Source organism: Lacerta agilis, chromosome 3 (assembly GCF_009819535.1).
Source record: "Lacerta agilis isolate rLacAgi1 chromosome 3, rLacAgi1.pri, whole genome shotgun sequence".
Classification (NCBI taxonomy): Eukaryota; Metazoa; Chordata; class Lepidosauria; order Squamata; family Lacertidae; genus Lacerta; species Lacerta agilis.
Window position 1 is genome coordinate 50,275,983 of NC_046314.1, and position 22,205 is coordinate 50,298,187.

The window sequence follows — 22,205 nt, forward strand, 5'->3', positions numbered from 1 at the left end:
CCAATGAAATCCTTTCTGACAGATGGGACATCTCTCTGGCGGCTTGGCAGAAGGCCTTGGCGTTGTTGTGCACTGCGACCGGAAATGCCCATCGCCTCCACACCCATAGCACTTCTTGACTGGCGTAGAGCTGTCTTGACGTGGCATCTGTACCGCAGCTGCCAAGAGCTGTGCTTTGTAGGAGTGGGTACCAACATTCTGGCAGACGCGTAGCATCTCAGTCAACGTGGCATCTGGACGAGCTGCAACTGCTGTTAGGGCATTCTTGCAGTCATCATTAGCATTTTCAAAGGCAAGTTGTTTTGTCAGCATGTTTCTGGCATGACGATCTTCTATCTGGCGTTCCACTGCAACAATCAGGCGATCCACGAAGTCCCCATAAGGCTCCTTTGGACCTTGCCTAACTGCAGCGAATCCTGATACTGAGCTAGCATCTGTGCGATTGGGTAATCTGCGCCAAGCCTTGACCACAATGTCTGCTATGGTGACAAGTGCAGCATCAGGTATGGCTAGCTGTTGATTGAGATTGGAGTAATGTCCTGATCCTGTGAGCATATCTTCTGTGGTGAGTGGCGTTGCACGTCTGGCTGCTACTTCTTTCCACTCTTGCAGGCACAGAAGAGCATCTGTAGGCGACAGGAAGGTGCGAAGAATCAACTTCCAATCAGATGGCAGAAGTCTACTAGTGGACAGTCCTTCGAGTAAACTTCTAGTATAAGGAGCTTGAAGTCCATTTTCGCGTATGGCTTTTCGCAGTTCACGTAGTGTCTCGAAAGGAATAGCTTGATATCTTGCAGGTTGTCCTCCATTGGCACGAATCACTGGAAAGATGTGCATTGGATCAGCACTAAAGTCTATTTGTCCCAAAGCTGCTTCTAAAGCTTGAGTTCTGCAGATGGGTTGCATTGCTGTTGGATCTGTAGGTGGCATCAGTGAGTTTAAATCTTCTTGATGCTTTCCAAATGATGAGCCACTAGATGGTGCTAAAGAGTCTTTGACATCTGGATGCCTTGAAGATGGCTGACTATGAAGACAAGATGGCTGACTTGAAGTTGGATGAAGACAAGATGGCTGACTTGAAGTTGGAGCATAAGGTTGTTGGCTCTGTACTGCAAGTCCTGGCATCTGGATCATCATTGTTTGGCTTTGCTCTTGTCTTGGAATCTGCATTGGCATTGGAGGTGCTGAAGGGTTGGTAAATTGCTGTTGTGCTGCTTGCACTGAAGCTTGGATTGCTGTAGATTGGAAATCAGCTTGCTGCAAAACTGGAGCTGCTGGCTTGAGCGCGGCCTGCAGGGCAGCAGGGTTTGCTGGCAAAAAGGCTGCTTGCTGCTGCTGCTGCTGGATCGCTGGCAAAAGCGCGGCTTGCGATGGAGGAAGCGGGACCGTTGCTTGGAGCGAGGTCCGCGGCTGCTGCTGACTTGAGATCGCTGGCTGGTAAAAGGCCTGCGATGACTGCTGAGCGACTGGCGGTGGGGCAGTCCGCGGCGGGGCTTGAAAGGCCGACGGCGTCTGCTGCACCGGCACAGGCGGCAATGAATCTGGCAATGACAAATTGGACAAGGGCGAGTGCGTGTACGACAACGGGGCCTGAACTGGCTGCTGCGAGGGGGCCGAAAATGGCACAACCGCAAGCGGCAGCACAGGGGCACTATTAAAAGCAGTATTTCCTAAATTCACTGTTCCATTAAGCAAAACATTTCTTGGAGCGATTTGTTGAAAGCAGTTTCTTACTTTGCTCCATACTAATTGTACAGGAATTCCGATTTTCGGGTTGGCCATAAATTCTAACCCGATCCTTTCCCATGAAGCTAAATCTTTCGTTCCTTCCTTAGGGACCCAGGGACAAATTTCCCCAATAGTTTTAACTAAAAGCTCTACTTCTGATTCAGAGACAGGGTGACCATTTCTTTTCAAAAGGTACAATAAATCTTCACAAAATTTAACTTGAGCAGTTGAGAGTGAGGAGCCCATTTTTAACACTTTTCCAAAACTTTTCCTCCCCCACCCGTAGGCTTCTACTAGGGGACACCGGTTCTACCCGTAGGCTTTAACCGAAAAACCTGGCACCCGTAGGCTTTAGCCAGAAAACCTCCACCCCCACCCGTGGGCTTCTACTAGGGGCTACCGGCCCTACCCGTAGGCTTTGACCGAAAAACCTGGCACCCGTAGGCTTTTGCCAGAAAACCTTTCCCTCCCACCCGTAGGCTTTTTCGGGAGACACCGGCCCTACCCGTAGGCTTTGACCGAAAACCCTGGCACCCGTAGGCTTTTGCCAGAAAAACTTTCCCTCCCACCCGTAGGCTTTTGGGAGACACCGGCCCTACCCGTAGGCTTTGACCGAAAACCCTGGCACCCGTAGGCTTTTGCCAGACCCTTCCCACCCGTAGGCTTTAGGGAAGACCTTACTCTGCCCGTAGGCTTACACTAAACTCCTTGCCGATCTACCCGGGGACCCCTTGGGGCAAAATACACGCGCGCAATTTCTATTTACAGTACTTTGGGCAAGCGGTGGATTCGCGCTACTGCAGCGAAATCCTGGATAAACCGGGCCGTTATACCTCACCTCTCAATGTCTGTTTCCGAGCCACTTCCGATATGTTGCCTTTAACCGGAGTCTTTGTGGAAGCGATTTTCAACTGCGCTTTGCCTCAGAGAGGGCACCACTTGTCGGGGTTTGGGTGCTGGAGCTCCTCGTGCACGGCCTTGGGCTGGTTATGCACGAGGTACCAGTTGCGGGGAAAGCGGCCAGCGTTCCGCGTGCTTTTGAGCACGGTCGCCGGCCAAGCCTCACAGTCTGAAGGATGATGAGTAAGCCAATTGAAGACTCTGGTGGTGTATGAGTTCCTAATCGCCTTCTTTAATGAAAAGTTGCCTCGTGAAATAAAATATATACCCTGACTCTGAATAGGCGGACCAAATTTAAGAAATTAAAAATTTTACTTTACTCCCCCCTTTAACCCCAAAGGAAGACAGACACCGGTTGTATCTTTAGTGGCTTCGGCAGAACCCGCATAGGCTCGTCCCCTAAGCTAAGTTCCCCTAAGCTTAAAGACCCTGTGCGCCCAATCTTCCGCGAGGCTAACTAAATAAACTAAAACCGAAATATCTTCCGCGGGCCTAACCCTAGGCTAACCTAAAAGAACCTATCTAAAACTAAAACCGAATAATCTTCCGCGATCTGACTCTAACTAAAGAAAAACCCATCCAACCCGTCCAGCCCGCTCCTAGTCCCTTAAACTAAACTTGACTTCAACTAAAACCCAACTAAAAGAACATGAACGAACTCCTCTGCCTAAGCGGGGTGCCTCTGCCTTTTATTAGGGAACAAACGTGACATCATCATTAGTACTTTAACCAATAAAATCACTGTTGCTGCCCTCCAAAAAGGCGGGAAGCAAGTTTAACGCTCATTAACAACTTTGAACATGACCGGATCTACAAAATAAAGGCGGATTAATCTCATAAGTGAACCACACTATTCATTCATGCTTTCACTTTCGCTTTTACGCGCAATTATACTAAAAGTAGACCTCGAAAAACTTATAAAATAACCAAATAAATGTGAATCCATGGCGGATCCGTGAAACGTATTCCGACAAACATAGATTTTCTACACTCTGATCTTTAGGATGCTATCCCCAACTTCTCCTGTCTTTGAATCAGCTGATGTATTGTGCTTTCTGATGGGGCTGCACTCTGACCTACTTGCTGTTGAGAATGAATAGTCTGCTTGACCTGAGGTGCAGGTCATATACCAATCTCACTGATCCTCAGGATTCTTGAACTGATTGGGTAGTATATCGTTTGATAATCATGTTACATTTTCTAATATATTTTGAGTTAGAGTTTAAAGAGAATATCTATATAATTTATTACCGCATTAGAAGTAAATGAAATCCATTAGAATCAGTGGTACCATAGATAGGTCAAAATGATGATGAAGTTGTTTGCCTGATTTTCTATAATATTTTAGCTGAATTACACTTTAATTGCCTAATGCAGCAAAAAATCTAGATAGGTCATGCCCACTAATGGGTAAATTGAAGAGTCTGAACCTTGTAAATAGGTCACACTTTGCTAAAAGTGCAATAATTCTAATTGTTAAAATAATGTTTTGCAGAGTGCTTTTCAGCCTCAGAAAAGATCTGGAGGGTACCACAAAGCACATTTGTCCTTCCCTGGTGACTTACAAAATTGACCTCATTTTTTTTTTAAAGTCTTCTAATTTACTTCCAGAGGCTGGAACTGCTAAGTTACTAAGAACAGTTATATGCTGTACTTATTATGTACTCATTGAAACACATCATCATTCAGCACAAAATATTAGATCCTGTTTCAGAAACTAATATTGGAATGACAATCAAAGAAAAATGTGTTATGTGCAACCCAAATCTCCAAGTGTCAAGAGACTCCAGAGTGCCCGTGCATATCCAGGACATGTTTTTCTTGGAATTAAAGACAGCAGAGACTATGATATCTTTAGGATATATGGTTTGTTTGTTTGTTTGTTTGATAAAGGGTATATGCTGCTTAATTGTAAAAAAAAGCCCATTAAAATGGTTTACAAAAAGACAAAACAATATAACTGAGAAAATGTCACAAACATACTTTAAAACATACAATAGTTAAAACACTAAAACAAATAAAATTACCTCAATCTATACATATATACAACCTGAGCGTAGGATGGTGGGGCTCACAGAATTAATATTCACATTGCTTCCCCTTTAGGATTCCAGGAGAGCCCCAAAATCCATCACAGAGCAAGACACACCTCTAGCTCCCATCCAGCTTTGCAGCTCTTCCACACAACAACTCTATTATTCTCCTATGTATCAGCCAGGTGTGGGCAGTGAGGAAAAGACCCATCCATTTTTTCTATCACATAGAGCAACTTATTTGGACATGCTAAATTGTGGTATTTAACAAGCCAGTCAAACCTATTACTTTGACAAAGGAACTGGTTTGGCAAGCATCCTCTTAGACATTCTACCCTCAGATTGTAGGTTTGGAAAGGGGACCCAGGGTTCCATCCAGATTGATAGACCAAACTCTCAACATATCCACACCCTGGTCCCTGCAAATTCCTTTAACTGCTGATGCCTCTGTTTCAGTGTCATAAAATGAAACGGTGTCATAAAATGTGTTGAAAACAGTACATTTACCACCAGGAAAGAGAAAGAGCCACCTGATCAGAATTAGTTGTGCGCGCGCATGCACACATGTGTGTAATGGAGGTGCTCCACTAATTTCTGTCCCAAGGTGAAAGTATCTTGGGAACAAAAGAGCATGTCCTTCCCATCCATGGCCAGTAATGGCTCCTTCCCCAAGTTATTCTAGGTAGTTTTTAACTAAGCTGGTGTTGGTGGAGGAAGATGGGTGCTGGCAGAGGGTTACCCAAATTGCTGCCGGTGGAGATGTGACCCAAGTGCACCCATGTGCTGAAGAACAATTTTCCACCTGGGGATTAGAAGGATGGCAGAAGAACTGGTTTGCTACAGGGAAACCAGATCCTATTCCTTCTGTTCCTATGGAGCATATTTTCAGGGATCTGCCAGCGTCCATATTCTACGTCTATGTTTATAACACCAAAACTGAACAAAAACTAGTTTTGTTTTGGCAAGCCTATCTAGACATGCTAACAAGTTGTAATATATCTGTTTTTACATTATGCTGGTTTTATTTGTATATTGATAATTGCTTTAGACTGTTCTATAGTCACTGCTTAGGGATTCTTTGATTAAGCAGTTTATTAAAGCTCTGTTGAGTCACCTACAGTTATCTGTAGCTTCAAACTTGCCAGACCTGTTTGACCAGAGAAAACAGTAAGGCTAATTCTACCAGTGGGACCCATGACTCTATGGTCCACCTTCAACAGTTGACTGATTCCATCCTGGACAATCATTTTCCAGAGTTAAAACAAATTTTCTAGTGCCGAGGCATTTGCTGCTGTGGCAGCAGGTTAATATATGGCATTCGGCAGAAGACACATTCTTCCATTTCTCTGAAATCCCCTTTAGACCTCCTCTATATAGTGAAACTTCCTCATAGGCATCCTGAAAATTTAATTAGAATGCCGGCTGCATCCCTTTGTACCCCTCCGCTTTAATATCTCTAAATGACATCTTTTATTAGCTTGGTTAGTGAAACATGACCATGCCCTCCCTGCAGTAGCTGCCCATTCTTAATCAAGACATGCTTCTTTCTTTAGTGTTCCCAACTGATATCTAAAAATAGTGCCCAAGCCTTTCTGTGAAATTGAAGTTAAACTAACTGGTCTATAATCTTCTGGAGCTCCCTCTGGACATACCTTAATTATGACATTAAACTGGCCAATTTCCAACCTACAGGGTTCCTTCTCAAAATCACATTAACAGCGTGTTAATGGATCTCTCCTAAATTGCCTTTAGCAGTTAGTTTCTTTCTCCCACCCACAGAATCCTTGGACTTGTTTGTCTTTACAATTTTATTAAAACACATACAGGTACCTCTGTTACTAAAACACTTCTTCCCAGTGGAAAAATGTTACATAATTACCCGTGTCCAAAAAAAGCAAGATGACATCACGGTGACTAAGGAGCCCCATCCGGTCCTTTCACCTTAGAACTCAAATAGCCCCCAGGTTTTAAAAGGTTGGTCAGAACTGAGGGAACTTGCATAAATATTCCACACAATTGTGCCTTATTCATTGTGCTATTATTTATTCTGTATTAATGAGATACCCATCATTAGGCATCATGCCATGTATTAACGTGGTGCCCATTGGTCCTTGTCAGTGGAGACAATCATCCAACTCTATTGGATGGGACAGACTATGCCATCACTTATACTTTACCTCAAAATGCAGTATCCTTTTTTGGGCCATGTGGATGTATGTTTCTGTACATACATATATAGAAAATAGAGAAGATACAAAAAATATGAAGAAACAGTTATAAATATAGAAAAACATGTATAATGCCTTATCCCCTTCTAGTTGAATGAATGACAATGCTTCACATATATGAAATAAGTAAATCGGTACAGTCACTAAGTGGGCTGAAACCTGCCCCTCCTCTGGTGACCATGAATGGCAGAGGGTTGTTGCTCCTCCTCACACTCACTGGGCAATCCCGACTACAAACCACAACCAGCTGTGGCAGCAACTATGCCATCAAGTTGCCTCTCTTCTCTCGACATGCCTTGGTAACAGTACGTCCCCATCTTGTCTCCTTGTCCCACACCAATGACTGAGCACCATGTTTTGCTATCCTCAACAGTGTTGCAGGTACTGGCATGTTTATTTTGCTTCATAGAACTCAGTGGGATACCTTGAGCCCCTATTTGAGTAGGCCTGCCGCCTTGTATCACTGTTGGCGCATAGCCTTCTGTTTCCTGTTGTGCTGGGAATAGAATAGAATGGAATAGAATAGACTGAGCAGAATTTTTGGTTTCTGTAGTTGCCTAACTAGCATGCTTCAATAGGTTATAAGAAGCCTATACAGTCGTACCTTGGCTCCCGAACGCCTTGGGAGTCAAACGTTGTGGCTCCCGGACGATCGAAAACTGGAAGTGAGTGTTTTTGAATTTTTTTTGGAAGCCAAACGTCCGGTGCGGCTTCCACTATTGTTTCTGGCACACCTGCACAATCGGAAACCAATCAGAAGCTGTGCCTTGGTTTCTGAACATTTTGGAAGTCGAACAGACTTCCGGAATGGATTCCATTCGACTTCTGAGGTAAAACTGTACTAGTTAGTTAACCAGTGTTACCAGGCTTGCTTGAGACACAGGTTTCTATATACATGTGTTTCTGTAACTGCTTCTACATATCTGGGGAATAATATTTTTGGAACATGATTTACTGGAGGGAATTTAGCTCAGATATGCTAAGGGAACAATTTCCCACTGTGACCATGGCACTTTTCTGCTTTCATTCTGTCTGAGACCCATTTAAACAACCTGATGGGGTGAAATTCTGGACTGTACCAGTCTACAGGTGTGTGTGTTTTCATATCTTTATATGTTTCCTCCAGTAAAAAGTTACCTGGATATAGTAAATGAACAGATAAGGGAGGAGGATTTCTTTTTGATGTCCTAGTTTATTACCTTCAGGTAGATCTGCATATGTGTGTATATCTATATCTCTCTATCTCTATATCTGATGGGAGCATTTATAATCCTACCCACTGGCAATCTGCAGTGGCACAGCCAACAACTTTATTTGCACAGCTCCTAGTCTACAGATAACTATCCAGAATACTTGATTAGACAAGAGTATTTCTAGTGTTGACAGCAATAAATCTCAAGAACTCACCTGTCGAGTTCTCCCATGGTTACTTATTCTTACAAATGCCCTTGTACCCAGACATGATGATCTTGGGACATTACAACCACACTAAATGCAACTATTTAAAACTCCATATTGCCTTCCCCATACATTTATCTCACTTATATAAATTTAATTGTATGACAATAATGGCAGTAATGAGATGCATTAAAAGCAATGCAACTTCTTCCTAAAAACATAGAAGTCTGTTCAGGTATTTTGTTTGTTTGATTCACAAGTAGATAATAAATTGACATGCCTGATCTTATTTGAGGTAATTTGTTTACAGCATAATGCATTTTGACAAAGCCAGTTTTCTGCAGCTTTGCTTCGAAACTGACTCAATTTTCCCCCATGTTCAGAACCAAAGGCCTTTCCTAATAGAATTTTATCAACTTCTTTTTATTAAATGGGGCTAAATGATACTAAGCAGTAATTCAGGTTTTCTAGGAGGAGTAACCTCAGGCTTCCCAGAAAGAGTAAGATGCATTATTTATTTATTTCAAAAATATATAAGCTGCTCATCATCCTAAAATAAATTTCAGAAATTAAAAATCTATCAAACATATCCAGAATTTTAATGGGAGTAACTACTTCCTCAAAGCTGTCTTGATTTAACATTATTAGGGTAAATATTAGTTGCCATTTAAAGTGACAGTAGGCAGTTTTCAAAGCTATTCTCATTTGAATATACAGTACCATATTAAAGTAACTAGCGACAAGCGGCTGCAAGCAACTCTCACAGCTGGTTGCCAGGCACGTACAAAGACAAGGAAAAGTTTCTTATTATCCGCTTTTTATTCAATATTTACAGCCTCTTGGACAATGGCGTTGTCACAAGTAAATCTCCACCCCACCCTTCTCTCCCACTTCCTGATTCATCCTCAACATTGCCTCCTCTATGGGTCCGCTAAGTGCCCTCTGTCTTTGAGCTCTTTGCTCTCCTAATTTTAAGGCTTGTCGCTTTCTAGTGACAACATGTCAGCCAGCTGCTGCTCCGGCTCTGCCTGCTCCTCCTCTCCCATTATTTCCCAGTGTGGTGTAGTGGTTAAGAGCGGTAGACTCGTTATCTGAGGAACCGGGTTCGCGTCTCCACTCCTCCACATGCAGCTGCTGGGTGACCTTGGGCTAGTCACACTTCTCTGAAGTCTCTCAGCCTCACTCACCTCACAGAGTGTTTGTTGTGGGGGAGGAAGGGAAAGGAGAATGTTAGCCGCTTTGAGACTCCTTCGGGTAGTGAAAAGCGGGATATCAAATCCAAACTCCTCCTCTTCTTCTTCTTCTTCTTCTTCTTCTTCTTCTTCTTCTTCTTCTTCTTCTTCTTCCCAACTTTCCCCCTCATCTTCCTCTGAGCTGTGACCTCATTCAAACCCCTGTTGTAATTCTGAACTGTCTTCCTCTTCTCTGGAAGGGTCAGGCTGGGGAGGCGGTCTTCACCATTCCTCCTCTGCCCAATCCCTGACAACTAGATAAACTTATTGTGGACTTCACAATCTTGAAACAAATGTTAATATTTTTATTTAATACAGTAACTGCATCTGACTAGCTTTGTGCCACACACATGTACCCCATAGCTTCCAGCTTTTGGAAAATTAAGAGTCCACATGGAATAAGGAAAATGGGATGGTGGCAGTGGCCCAGGTGTAGGAGCACCATCAGAGTGGAAGTTGGGTTTTCGTGCCACAAGAGGTCCAGAGGGTGGCAACATGAGAACAGGCCTTTTCTGCAATGGCTCCCTGCTTGTGGAATGCTCTTACCAGGAAGGCTTGCCTAGTGCCTTCATTACATATCTTCGGGTGGCAGGCGAAAACGTTTCTCTTCAACTGGGCCTTCGGCTGGTTAACATTCAATAGCCTTTTTAATATGTTTTGGGGGGTTATTGATTTGTTTTAGTTTTATCTTATTATGTATTTTGTGTTTTCATTTCATATTTTTATGTTGTGAACTGCCCTATGATCTTTGGATAAAGTGCGGTAAACAAATTTTACAATAATACCACCACCACCACCAACAACAACAACACTATAAAGTATGGGGGAATAACCCTTCACACACACAATTCATTGATATCTGTAGGCGTGTTGACGCCTCTACAATGTGATACAGGGATGCTGCCAAGGATTGTGCCTTCACTCTTTCCCTGCTGATAGCAATAATCCCTGAATAGCATTGCTCCCACCCATACTCCCCTCTTCCTCTTCCTCTTCTCGCTGTGTAGGCAGGCATGTAGGCATTAATTACTGGTTTCCTAAAACCCACCATTAAACAAAGAAAGAAAAAGAAGAAACAAGTGGGAGGAGAAGCTGGCATTGAGACAACAGAGAATATTGAAAGTGCAGATCATAGGCTACCCTACTCATCACTACTTCCCTGGCCTTGATCAACAAGAATCAATAAAACAGGATGAAGAAGCTTTCAAATAACGTTGGAAAGAATCTTTGCTGAATGGAAGTGGTTGGACATTATCAAAGGATATTTGTCAAAGAAAAGGGCATTGCTTTATCAAACAATGATATATTAGGTGCTGTGTGGAATTTCTGTTTTAATTCTCTGTCCACCTCATTTCAAAAGTGCAATGCTTGTGTATAGAGGAAAAGGGACCTTGTGCCGTGTTATGTGGCTAGGCTACCAGAGTCACATAATTTCTTTTACTCCTGTCATGTAGATCATGAAATCTGCAATGGGAATCTTTACGTTTGTGGAGGATTCCCGTGCCATTTAGAAACATAAGCTATCAGGCTTCTCAATGTTGCAGAGAACCCTCACTCCTAGAGGAGTCCTCCTGCTGTAGAGTATTGTAAACATGACTACAGTACTGGGGGCAGGAGAAACCAGACCCTGGGAATGGGAGGAAACTCTTTTCAACATCCTTTCCCTCTATATGTGACTAATGCATTAAGAAGTCTCAAGCCTCAGCTACAGGAACGGGCTCTACTGTGGAAGCATCGTTACCCCTACCTGTTCCAAGTCCAGGTCTGTAGCCACTGTACCACAACTGTCATTCAACTAGCAATCTCTCAGCTAAATCTGTGGTCAGTACATAACTGTGAAATATAAGAAATTGCCTTATACTGATGCAAATGATCTTACTGTTGTCTCCCTCTTACACTTTTTCAGCTCTCTTCTTGATGGCATTCAACTAGAGTTTCTAGGGATTACATCTGGGTGAAACACATGCTCTATCACCCAGTCATGCCCTCTTTGATATGCATGTGTCTTAACATTTCAGAACACTCCAGCAGGGTGTTCATAGGAGAAATACAAATGTTGCAGTGTTATATAGCAGCTACAAATTTGACTGAAAACTAAACCAGTAGTTCTCTTTCTGCTCCACGCACCAATGAGTTGAACAGATAAGATTTTCACCCAACATTAGAATTTGATTGAAATAGATGAAATGAATTATTCACAGATTGCTCTTAAGAGATAAATGCCATAAGGTCAAAAGTCTCTTAGAGTATTTCAGCACAATTCCCTTTAAAGGATGGTACTTCATTCCCTGAAGGCCACGCTTTTAGTTTTAAACAGGAAGTATCAGCAAAGCGTCGGCATTTCTATTATCACTTGGGATTTTGAAGAATTCTGGTGGAATTAGCATCCCAGCTGTTATAGAGTTTTCTTCCAGCACATTAATCCTGATGGTAGCTTTCAAATCCGAAACTCTGAATGAGTCCTATTGATTTCAATGGCATTATTCCAGAGTAAGCAGTCTGAGGACTGTGATTATGACTCTTGACTCCATAGAACATCTGGAAGATAGAATCTTTTGACTCATTTGTATGCAGTCATAAAAGCATTTATAAGAAGCTCTCTCATAAATGTGCTGTTATGGTCTAAAGAAAGTTTGTGAAGATTAATCAGGGGGCATGCTTACAGATAAATCTGTCCACAAGAGGGCGCACATAGAAAAAAATACTCCATGAAGGCAGTGGATAGTGATAGTGTCCTCACTTTGCCCCAAATCACTGTTAGAAAACAGTGTGATATGTATGTCACTGGATCATACCTTCTCAGAGCACAGGAAGAGGGGCTAGGTTAGATTAAGGAATATTGATCATGTAACTTTGCTCCAAGATTCATTAGCTCTTAATAAAAACACTGGTTCAACCATGTATGCAGCTGACAATTTTATTGGCATAGATACATGCTTCTCCCTGGCACATGAAGGCCACTGAATAGCCTGGGAGCTTTCCAAAATATCTGTGGTTTATCATTTTTTCATTGCACTGTACTCCCCCCCCCCTCCGCGCACCACCTTGACATAGCATTTTTCAATTGGCCTTTTTTATGAATGATTCTAGCTTCAACTCCTTTTTTATCTGGGGGGGGGGGTAAACTCACTGTCACTTAAATGGCTACAAAGCTGCATTGTCCTTTCATTTCTTAAACTTCACTGTTGTCTACATTCTAACTAATTGAGCTTCTTCTTCTTCTTTTAGTCTGTCATGTTAGTTTTAAACAACTGTATGTCTTTTCTGGTATTAGGCATCTATTACTGCCATTCTGGACCTCTCAAGCAATGATAACCAAATTACTTGAAGGGCATTAATGTTCTATGAGGTGTGTGTTACCCCACTTTTTAAGTTTGTTTTTAATTAATTATCTCCACCTTTTTGCAGTTTTGACTTTAAGTCATTAGAGACAGCCTAGGGGTCATTATGATATGGTCATTTTCTTCCCACAAGTCTCTTTGTTTCTCAAACACACATTCACACAAACCTTGTGTTTTGCAATCTAGCTAAATTGAATTTAACTTGCCTTTAAACTTAAAGATTTCCACTTTCTGAAAGAAGCCTTCTTACCTCTCATACCTTCCTTGACTTTGCTCATTAACCATGCTGGCATCCTCTTGGCTTTAGTAGTACCTTTCCTGTTTGCAGTTCTACCTGAACTTCCATTATTGCAGACAATAGCACTGTGATCATGTGTCTATTACTATTTTAGGATTCATGATACTAATATTTGCTATTTAGCAGTTGGCTAAAACTATGATACTCCAGAAAACAGCAATATGATTTTTATGCTATATGATTTGTCTTCTCATTTTGTATTTTTATGTTGTAAACCACCATGTGATCTTCAGCTGAAGGGCAGTATACAATTTATGCAAATAAATAAATATTAATAATCATATATTGCCTAGCTTTCTAAGGGCTGATTCAGTGTGTGTGTGTGTGTGTGTGTGTGTGTGTGTGTGTGTAAACTTGTTTAGTCTTAAGTCTCAACTGAACATGTGAATTTCCTCCTTTGAAAAGTATGGTGTTTAAAATAATGTGACATTCATCAAATAATTCATCAAAGAAAACGAGAAAGCCAGTTGCACATATAGCAATTTTAATCCATTCCATTTTAAATACCACAATAAATTTAATTTTCACAATAAATTAAATAGCCATATTCAGTTTACAAAATAGAATTACTTAGTGTGAAACCAGTATTTACAAACAATATACATTATGTACAGCAGGTTTCTCTTTGTCAACATACAAGCATAAAGGGGGAGGGGAAAGACTTCCTTTTCGACACATGATTGACATGCTACAAGTGCCAAGATGATCCATACAATAAAAACAATAGTGCAAACTCACGACAGGAAATTTGAAACAATGTTGATTGCATGAGAGAATTTCTTTTCAAACAATAGGAAAAGAGTTCCAATAGAACTCAGCATTAAAGGTAAAGGTAAAGGGACCCCTGACCATTAGGTCCAGTCGTGTCCGACTCTGGGGTTGCGGCGCTCATCTCGCTTTATAGGCCAATGGAGCCGGCGTTTGTCTGCAGACAGCTTCCGGGTCATGTGGCCAGCATGACAAAGCCGCTTCTGGCGAACCAGAGCAGCGCACGGAAACACCGTTTACCTTCCCGCCGGAGCGGTCCCTATTTATCTACTTGCACTTTGACGTGCTTTCGAACTGCTAGGTGGGCAGGAGCTGGGACCGAGCAACGGGAGCTCACCCCGTAGCAGGGATTCGAACTGCCAACCTTCTGATCGGCAAGCCCTAGACTCTGTGGTTTAACCCACAGCGCCACCTGGGTCCCCAGAACTCAGCATTACAAGGGATATATTTACACTGCAAACTTGTATTGGTTTTTTTGCCAGTTTAATTAGTATGGTTCCGCCCCCCCCCAATAAAAAAAAAAAAAAATCCTGGAAATAGTAGTCAGGTGAGAATTCTGTATTACAGATCCCCTGCCCCTGGTCAAAGAAGTATAGTTACTTTGAAAGAGTGACTGTTAAACCAATATAAGCCTGAAGCATAGATTTACACCTTTAAAGGGTCAATATTCTTTTAGCAATATGTATCCATAATAGCCCATCTTAGACCTTTCAATGCAATTCTTGCAATGAATTCTACCATAATATTCTGCCTTCTCTCTAGATATGTTTGGTATTAAATTTTACGGAGCAAATAGAGTACTGACCCTTTGAACTGAGTAGCTGAGTTAATTTCTTTAAATGACACCTTCTCATTTAATTGTATAGCATAAAACGATGCAATTACGCAGAGAGTAAATTTTATGTTATTCACTGCTCTGTAGAAAAATTGATCCCACCTTATATTTGGTCACACACTGCATATATACAAGTATGCATGAAAAAGGGTTACTTTGATAGCTGTGTATACGAAAAGTGCATATTTTTTACTCTAATAGAGACACGGTGGCATATCTCCAGGTGCAACACACAGTGTTGTATGAAATTTACTTTAGGGCCAGTTAAATGTCCTCCCTGTGATCTGGTAAAATTTCTGATTAAAAGGGTGAAAGAACTTGCGCAATTTGGTAATGACAGAGGAGTCCACCTCCGGATGGATGCGTCCTTTGCTTCCCGCCAGGCACTTGTTAAAGACAATGTTAAACCGCAAGCAATAAAACCCTCTGGTGGCATTGAAATATAAATTATATTGACTTATCCTTGGAGGAAGATTTAAGAACTTCTCTACCAGCTGGAGTTCTGGCAGTGGTTCTGTAATGAGACGATCGCCATCGACAATATGAAACTGCTCTATGGGAAAGTATTTTAACCACCTCTCCAAATGTTTGGTGTAGATGCTCGTTCTTACTGCCTTGTATTTAGTGTTCACCTCACAGGTATTAGGATCAATGGCCAGCTTTTCAAATTTGTAGTAGGTTTTGTTTTTCCTTTCTTTTCCCTCCAGCACCTGAGTGTAATCAGAAATAGCTCTTGTTGTGGGTTCCCTGACAATGATCAGCAATTTGATGGAGGAGTTCATTTTATAAATCCTTTCAGGTACCTCCTCTGTGATAAAGTATGCTGGACTTTTCTCAATGGTTATCTGATGAGGATAAGAAAATGGCATTTTTTTCCTGTACCACTCGATGCCCTTGGCGTAGTTCTCATCGTTATCAAAGAAGTGGATTTCTTGAGAAGCTTTGACCACTGCTGGGTGGAGGTTCAACATTTCCAGCAGTGCCCGAGTTCCACCCTTCCTCACCCCAATTATTATGGCCTTGGGAATCTGTTGGACCAAACTGTGAAGTCGAATTTGCTCCTTGCTAGCATTGCCCTTCCGGAACTCATGTAACAACCCACGCTTAAATTGTAGAGCTCGGAGTGGAATTTCATCTTGGCCATGGAGTCCAAATCGACCATCGATAGGGCATATGGGCTGCAGTCTGCAATTCAAAAAAGAGGCGAAATAGGAGTTATTAATGGTGAAATCTTGCACAACTGCTCAGAAGTTAATGATGCATTCTCTAAGGTGAGTGGATATTGGATTGCAGCATAAAGGTAACAAGAGACATCATTTATGCAACTGAGATGATTTGCAACAGCCCTATTAACTTGCCAAGATGTAGACAATTGTTAACATGGTAAGAGCTGAATTGACAGTAAACTAGATGGCAATAGAACAGATATCACAGAAAACAGTTCACCATGCCATTGCCTCATCCACTCCAGGAAGTGTCACACTGATACACACTGTGTTTCCGATGAAGCATGTAGTTGCCACTGCTTTGATGTGTGGATGTTTCCAAATGGTTGTGTATTGTGGGATTGATGCATGCAAGCTTTTTACACTGTCCCCACAACTTCAATGCCATCAAAATGCTAGCCCATATTTTCTCTCTCCTTTAATCTGGATTTAACTCTTCTGTGGAAAATATGATACATTGAAAATTCTTGTTGTCAATCTTGACATCTGCATGGTCTGTTTGCCATAATCTGGTAACATCCTCAATCAGGAGCTTGTGCCTTCATGATACACATTAAACCATATGCTTGTTGTGTACACCCACATGCACAGTTTTAACCCTACACTGGAATCCAAGTACCTTGCTACATAAATGGAAGCCATTTCTGATTGAACAAGGCAGCGTTGGTGATTATCTTCCCTACCTCTGCATATTGCCTGGGATTTAAATGCTCCTACTGGAATTTTTGTTCTTAGAATAACCCCTCCCCCCTCAAAAACGGAAATGGTTTTTTGAAATTAACTTCTAAGGAAATCAATGCTAAATAATTTTGAGCACCTGCTTGTGTCGTTGTGAACCAAAAGAGGTATCTAGAGCAACCATTTCAGATAGGATAGCCATTCCTTGCATGAAATACGTGAATGGAAACTTTGGTGTAAGTGGGCAGTATTTTCATCAGACACAACTGCAGCCTGCACATAAAATGGATGCCAAGTGATCATTGCATGTCTGAAGCCAGTTGACCCATATGGTGAGCGACAGGACTGTGATTTAGAGCAGCTCCCTGAGCAATGAGCAGTACTATCAGCTTCTGTACCTCCTAGACAGGAAGGGGTATAAAAGACTTCCTGTTTGGGCTAAGGCTTTGCCTGAGCAGCAACTGGCTTTGGCATGTATTTGTGTGTCCTTTTCCTCTGACTCTCTAGCACAACTGCTTCCTCCAGCTTCTCTGTTGTCTACTCCCAGGTTCTGACATCACAGCAGCTATCACTTTTAATAGCTCCAGGAGGAGGAAAGAAAAGCAGCAACCATGAGTGAATCCCAAGGTGTTAGTTTTTCTTACACTTAGAATGACATGACTGCAGATCAAGGAGCCTATTGAGACACTCAGACTTCTGCAGCAACAGAACAGGATTCACTAGTGAATAAAAGCCCTGCACAGCTTGGTAAAAACAGGAGATATTGGAATAAACCCTTCGTGCCATTAGCAATAATTATATATGGATCCTGTAGCATTCACTGCTGCATGAGTTCAAGGAGTCAAGTACTGTGTCTGGATAATTTTATGACCATTAATAACATTTGTAGCTGTGCAAGCTTAGATTGGTGATAAGGTTAATTAAATTTCATGCCTCAGGGCACAGGACAAATTTCTGTAGGAGTCAAGAAGGAATTTTCATCCCATACATGAAACTGCATAATTGGCCATGGCCATTATGCATATCGTTAATGTGTGAAGTTTTGCTAGTGGATGGTGGAATAATGCCAGCCTAGGCATATATGATCCTTCCTTTCTCAGTATATGCAGGACTTTATTTTCAAAAAAGAAACTGGAGAACTAAATTGTGACAAGTGGCAGAATATGAAAAATTTGTTGCTTTCTGGGTGAAACGATGCATAGGATTTATCAGAAGGTGGGTCTTTTTTGGTGGTATTTAGGTCTGCATTTGTTCTCTCAAGCTCAGTTTTGTACATCTGTCCTGTTGCTTGAGGAAATCATTCTCAGGCAGATCCTCTTTACCCAGTGTATCCAGCTTCAACACACACACACAGCTAATTAACATAGTGAAAATCCCTCATCCCTGCAGCAATCTTTCAAGTGCGATAGGATTCCAGGCTTGACAAGCTAACTCTGCAGGCTCATGCATAATTTTAACTACCACAGTAGCACATTAATTGCCCACTCATAAATTTCAGAAAGGAAGATGCATAAATACATCATAACTGTTTGTCGAGACTCGAGGTCAATCCGCAGATGCACACACAGACAAAAATGAACTGCTGTAATGACATTTTTACTGTTTGCTGCTTTAGTTTCCTTCTGAAAACAACTGCCAATGCGAATGGAATACAAATGGAAAGGCAGGATGCATTGGCTTAGGCAAGCTGAAACTTTTAAGTTTACCCACACCCTCCTCCACCCTTAAAAAGAAAGGAAATAACAATGAAAATCAATACTGCAGCAGATTGTATTTCTAGATCTTAGTAGTAAGACAAAGAGCTGGAAACCTATTCAATTCTTTCCAAAGTCTAAGAGGAAGTTGTGGGGGAAAACCTCAGCTAAAGCCATTTAGGATTATGAATGTCACCCACATGTGCTAATTTAATGACTTACCTATCCAAGCTCCCAACTCTGGCAACTAGATATAGGAGACTTCCAATAGCAAGGCTGCCTAGCACAAGGAGCTTCTGTCTCAGCAACGCCTGCTGTTTGAATAGCATGGCCCTCCATCAATCTTCAGGACTTCTTCTGTCTGCAGGGAGCAAAATACATAAACCACTCATGAGCAAGTGGCAATATACAAGCTAATGTTTATTAACAGGCAGTCAATCAATTCCTACAAGTGATTAACCCACACTTGCATCTTTCTCTCCCTCCCACTCTCACTCACAAGAAAAGCAGACAACGTGTTTATGTAGTGACAGTTTGGGCAGTGCTTCTAAATTCCAGCACTACCAAATTCAGGGGGTTCTTGGGTCTTGAGTCCTTAAACATTCAGCAGAATGGAGATAGAGGTGGGTGCAATGTAAGCATGTCAATTTCACCTGAATAATGTTGGATGCAGATAGGTCTGAAAAGGATGGAACATTCTTTTTGCAAACTCACTCACTAGCAGTTTTCTGACATCCACATGCCCAAAGGGAGGGGAGTGGGCATGAAAGTGTGTAAGCAAGGTTTACAACAGTCACTTCCTTGGGAGAAAAATCAGATATAAATGAAGGAACCTGGCTACATACTCTCATGCTCCTGTTTCCCTGCCTCTGGATGTATTTTCTTTGGGGATAAATCAGATGTTACAATGGCAAAGTTTGTGTGAATATGTGGGTTCTGCCAAACTAATATGATACGGTGTGATTTGTAACAGAGCATGGATTGGCAGAAGAAGCTGCTGAACCACCTGTTTCCCTGAAACCACTTGTACCGAGCCTCTTATACTTTCAGTTAAGATTTCCCATTTCAAAACCCCAGTGGACATTCTCTGAGAAGGCTAGAAGAAACAGGAGGGGGTTTGTAGGGTGGGGAAGCATGGGGTGGAGAGAGAGAGAGAGAGAGAGAGAGAGAGAGAGAGAGAGAGAAAATGGTGTAGGACTCTACTTATCCTGCACTTTTTATCCCACCCAACCCCATGGTTAAATGCTAAATTCAGCAGTGACCCAAATGTAAACAAAGGCTCTCCCATCATAAGATCTAGTTTGCTCCTTCGCTAGATGGAAAAACCCAAAAAGGTAGAGCTGCAAACTCAGAAAAAACATGAGCTGGTTTTAGAAAAGGGACATGGAATGGAACGGAAAAGTCTGTCAAATAGCTGGCTCTTCAGATGATCTAATCTTTGAGTAAAGACTACATCTGGCAAGAGAGTGAGATCATACATTCTCATGCCTCCCACCACATATACCTATATTGCTTCTGGGCTCGCTTATAGGTGTGTTTTGACCAGTTAGTTGACCAGGAATGCATGTGGGATATGAGTGTGTGGTTTAGGCCTACAGTATATGCAAAGATCTTTTGTAAACATTACAATCAAGCAGACAATTATGGTGGGAACAGCACATGACCAGTGCATAGGACAGGCAGAAATCACATTGTTCTTCCACTGTGTGCAGTCTATTGCCTAAATAGTTCTATGGAAAAATTATTCAGCACGGGCCACCAAACCTCTTGAAGAACCTAAGTGGGTATTATTTCAGTTATTCAGGGTTACTTACAGTGCTGAATTCTTGTTTCTAATGAACGTGTGAACTAACTCTAGGCAACCATGGTTTTGAATATTTTAATCTAAAGAGACAGATCACAGCCCAAGTTTTATTTTGGTCTAAAACACTGTGGGGTTTGCTTTTGTTTTGCAATAAAATCTAAGGCCCTGTCTTGAAAGATGCATGGAGAAAAAGTGGCACATTTCCCCTGAACAACTAAGTAGACAAGGATTTTAAGGGATTTTCACAATGCTGTACAATATGCCTTAGACAAAGCTAGGATTTGAACTTGGTTCTCAAGAATTCTAGTTTAAGCATTAGCCACAAGATCATACTCTCTTTTTTATTTCTCTTCCTACGGTCTTTTTTTAAAAAATCCCTTGCATGTTTTTTTGTGTTGTTTTTTTTGCTGAAATAGGTGAATTTTTTCCTTTGAGATTTTTAGTAGTGAAGACATACCATTGCCAAAAATTATGATTTGCACTGAGAGTATTACAAAAAACAACAACACATGACAACTTGAAATGTGTGTGCCTCTATAATCCTAATTATTTTAATTTAATTCTTTAATTTTAAAAATGGTTCTTACAATGGTATTAAGAGCAGCGGATATTTACAGTTTTATAGCTTTTAATCTAATACTACTGATATGAACATCAACACAAAAGTTACAATTTTGGAGGAGATGGTTCTGATTTGAGTTTTCAAGACTGCAGTCCTATAGAAATTTAGCTGAACTTAACAGGAGTTACTGCAGAGTAGGCATGCACAAGATGGTCCTGTAACAAACTTGAGATCCAGTTCTTCTTTGTGTTGAAGCTTGTTTAACTGTCTCTTTTCATGTATAAATATGAGGACTTCAATGCTCATTAATGTCTGCAGACTTTGTCATGAACTCAGGCAGCCACAGATGACAGCAAAAAATACACAAAAAGACAATTTATTGTCTCTGAATTTTCAAGGTTATATCCAACTAAGCCTTACTCAGAGGACACTCACTGGAATAAGTGAATCTAAGTAATGACCATAGATTTAAATTGGTCTGCTCCAAGTATGATTCACTGGCTTCAACCCATAGTCTTTAGTGTCTTTCAGGTAACAGGAGGGGAACAGATACCTTTCCCTCAGATAAATAAGCAATCTTTCACTGAGCTTCCCCCTATGTTTTAATTGCACATAATGATACAATCATCATCTTGTTAGCAGCAAATTTAATGATTTACACAGAACACTTGCAAACAAGCTGCTTAAAAATGAATTGCAACTCAATTGTCTTTAAGGTTTCACTGAAGTCATTCCAGTATTTTTTTTAAATTCTTTGTCAAACAGCCCTTGTGAATTCACATTAGAAATGTTCACACATGCATGGATTGGAGTAATTGATCCAAAGGATTTGTGCAGGCCTGGTTAGGAAGGCAGTAAGAATTTCTTTAAAAGGCTGATGCTCTTTTACAGTTCCTTACCATTCCAACCTCTTTTATGGTGCAATTTGATCCCATAAGGCATTATCCTTTTAAATGTGCCTGTCTCAGATATAAGAAGAAATCAAATTTCAATTTTGTGAAATTGTTTGCATGATCATCTTTAACTTGGAAAGGTTTGGATGACACCCCCCACCCCACCCCCTGACTTAAGTAAGTTTACTTGGACAAAGTCTGAAATCCAGCTTATGGAAGTGGCATGGTTGTTGCTGGAAACTGATCTCCCATGGTCCATGCAGCTTATCTTATAGAGGACTTCCCATAGAATATTTTCTTATTAGTTCTGCAGACACTGGCATGGAAATATTCCATTAGGTAACTGCTTAACATGCAAACCCATAACTCAAATTATGACACCTGTGTGGAGCCCCAATGATGGGAAAGGTTTGTTTTTTTTCTGCAGCAAACATGGTTTTGCTATAAGATATGAGCCAGTTCTGAGAACTTGATTTAACAATAACAATTACTGTAAATAATTGACAAAAAGACAAAAGGAAGATTCATAGACTCTGAACACCTGCTCCCTAATAGCTAATTACTGGCGCAACTGACTTTGTCTCTTA

The 22,205-nt window shown here is 41.4% G+C and overlaps 1 protein-coding gene across 3 annotated transcripts in view; it reads right to left on the reverse strand.

Annotated features, from left to right (window-relative positions):
• Window positions 1–14,450: 14,450 nt before the first annotated feature.
• The window catches only part of HS3ST5 (heparan sulfate-glucosamine 3-sulfotransferase 5), a 137,587-nt gene continuing 129,832 nt past the window's right edge, over window positions 14,451–22,205 (reverse strand). For all 3 annotated transcript variants that reach the window (XM_033143634.1, XM_033143635.1, XM_033143636.1), the window contains 2 exons: window positions 18,582–18,720; window positions 14,451–15,946 (listed from right to left, as the gene is read on the reverse strand). In XM_033143634.1, the coding sequence (XP_032999525.1) occupies window positions 15,016–15,946; window positions 18,582–18,688 (1,038 nt within the window). In that variant the 5' untranslated portion in view covers window positions 18,689–18,720 and the 3' untranslated portion in view covers window positions 14,451–15,015. The remainder of the gene's footprint in view (window positions 15,947–18,581; window positions 18,721–22,205) is intronic.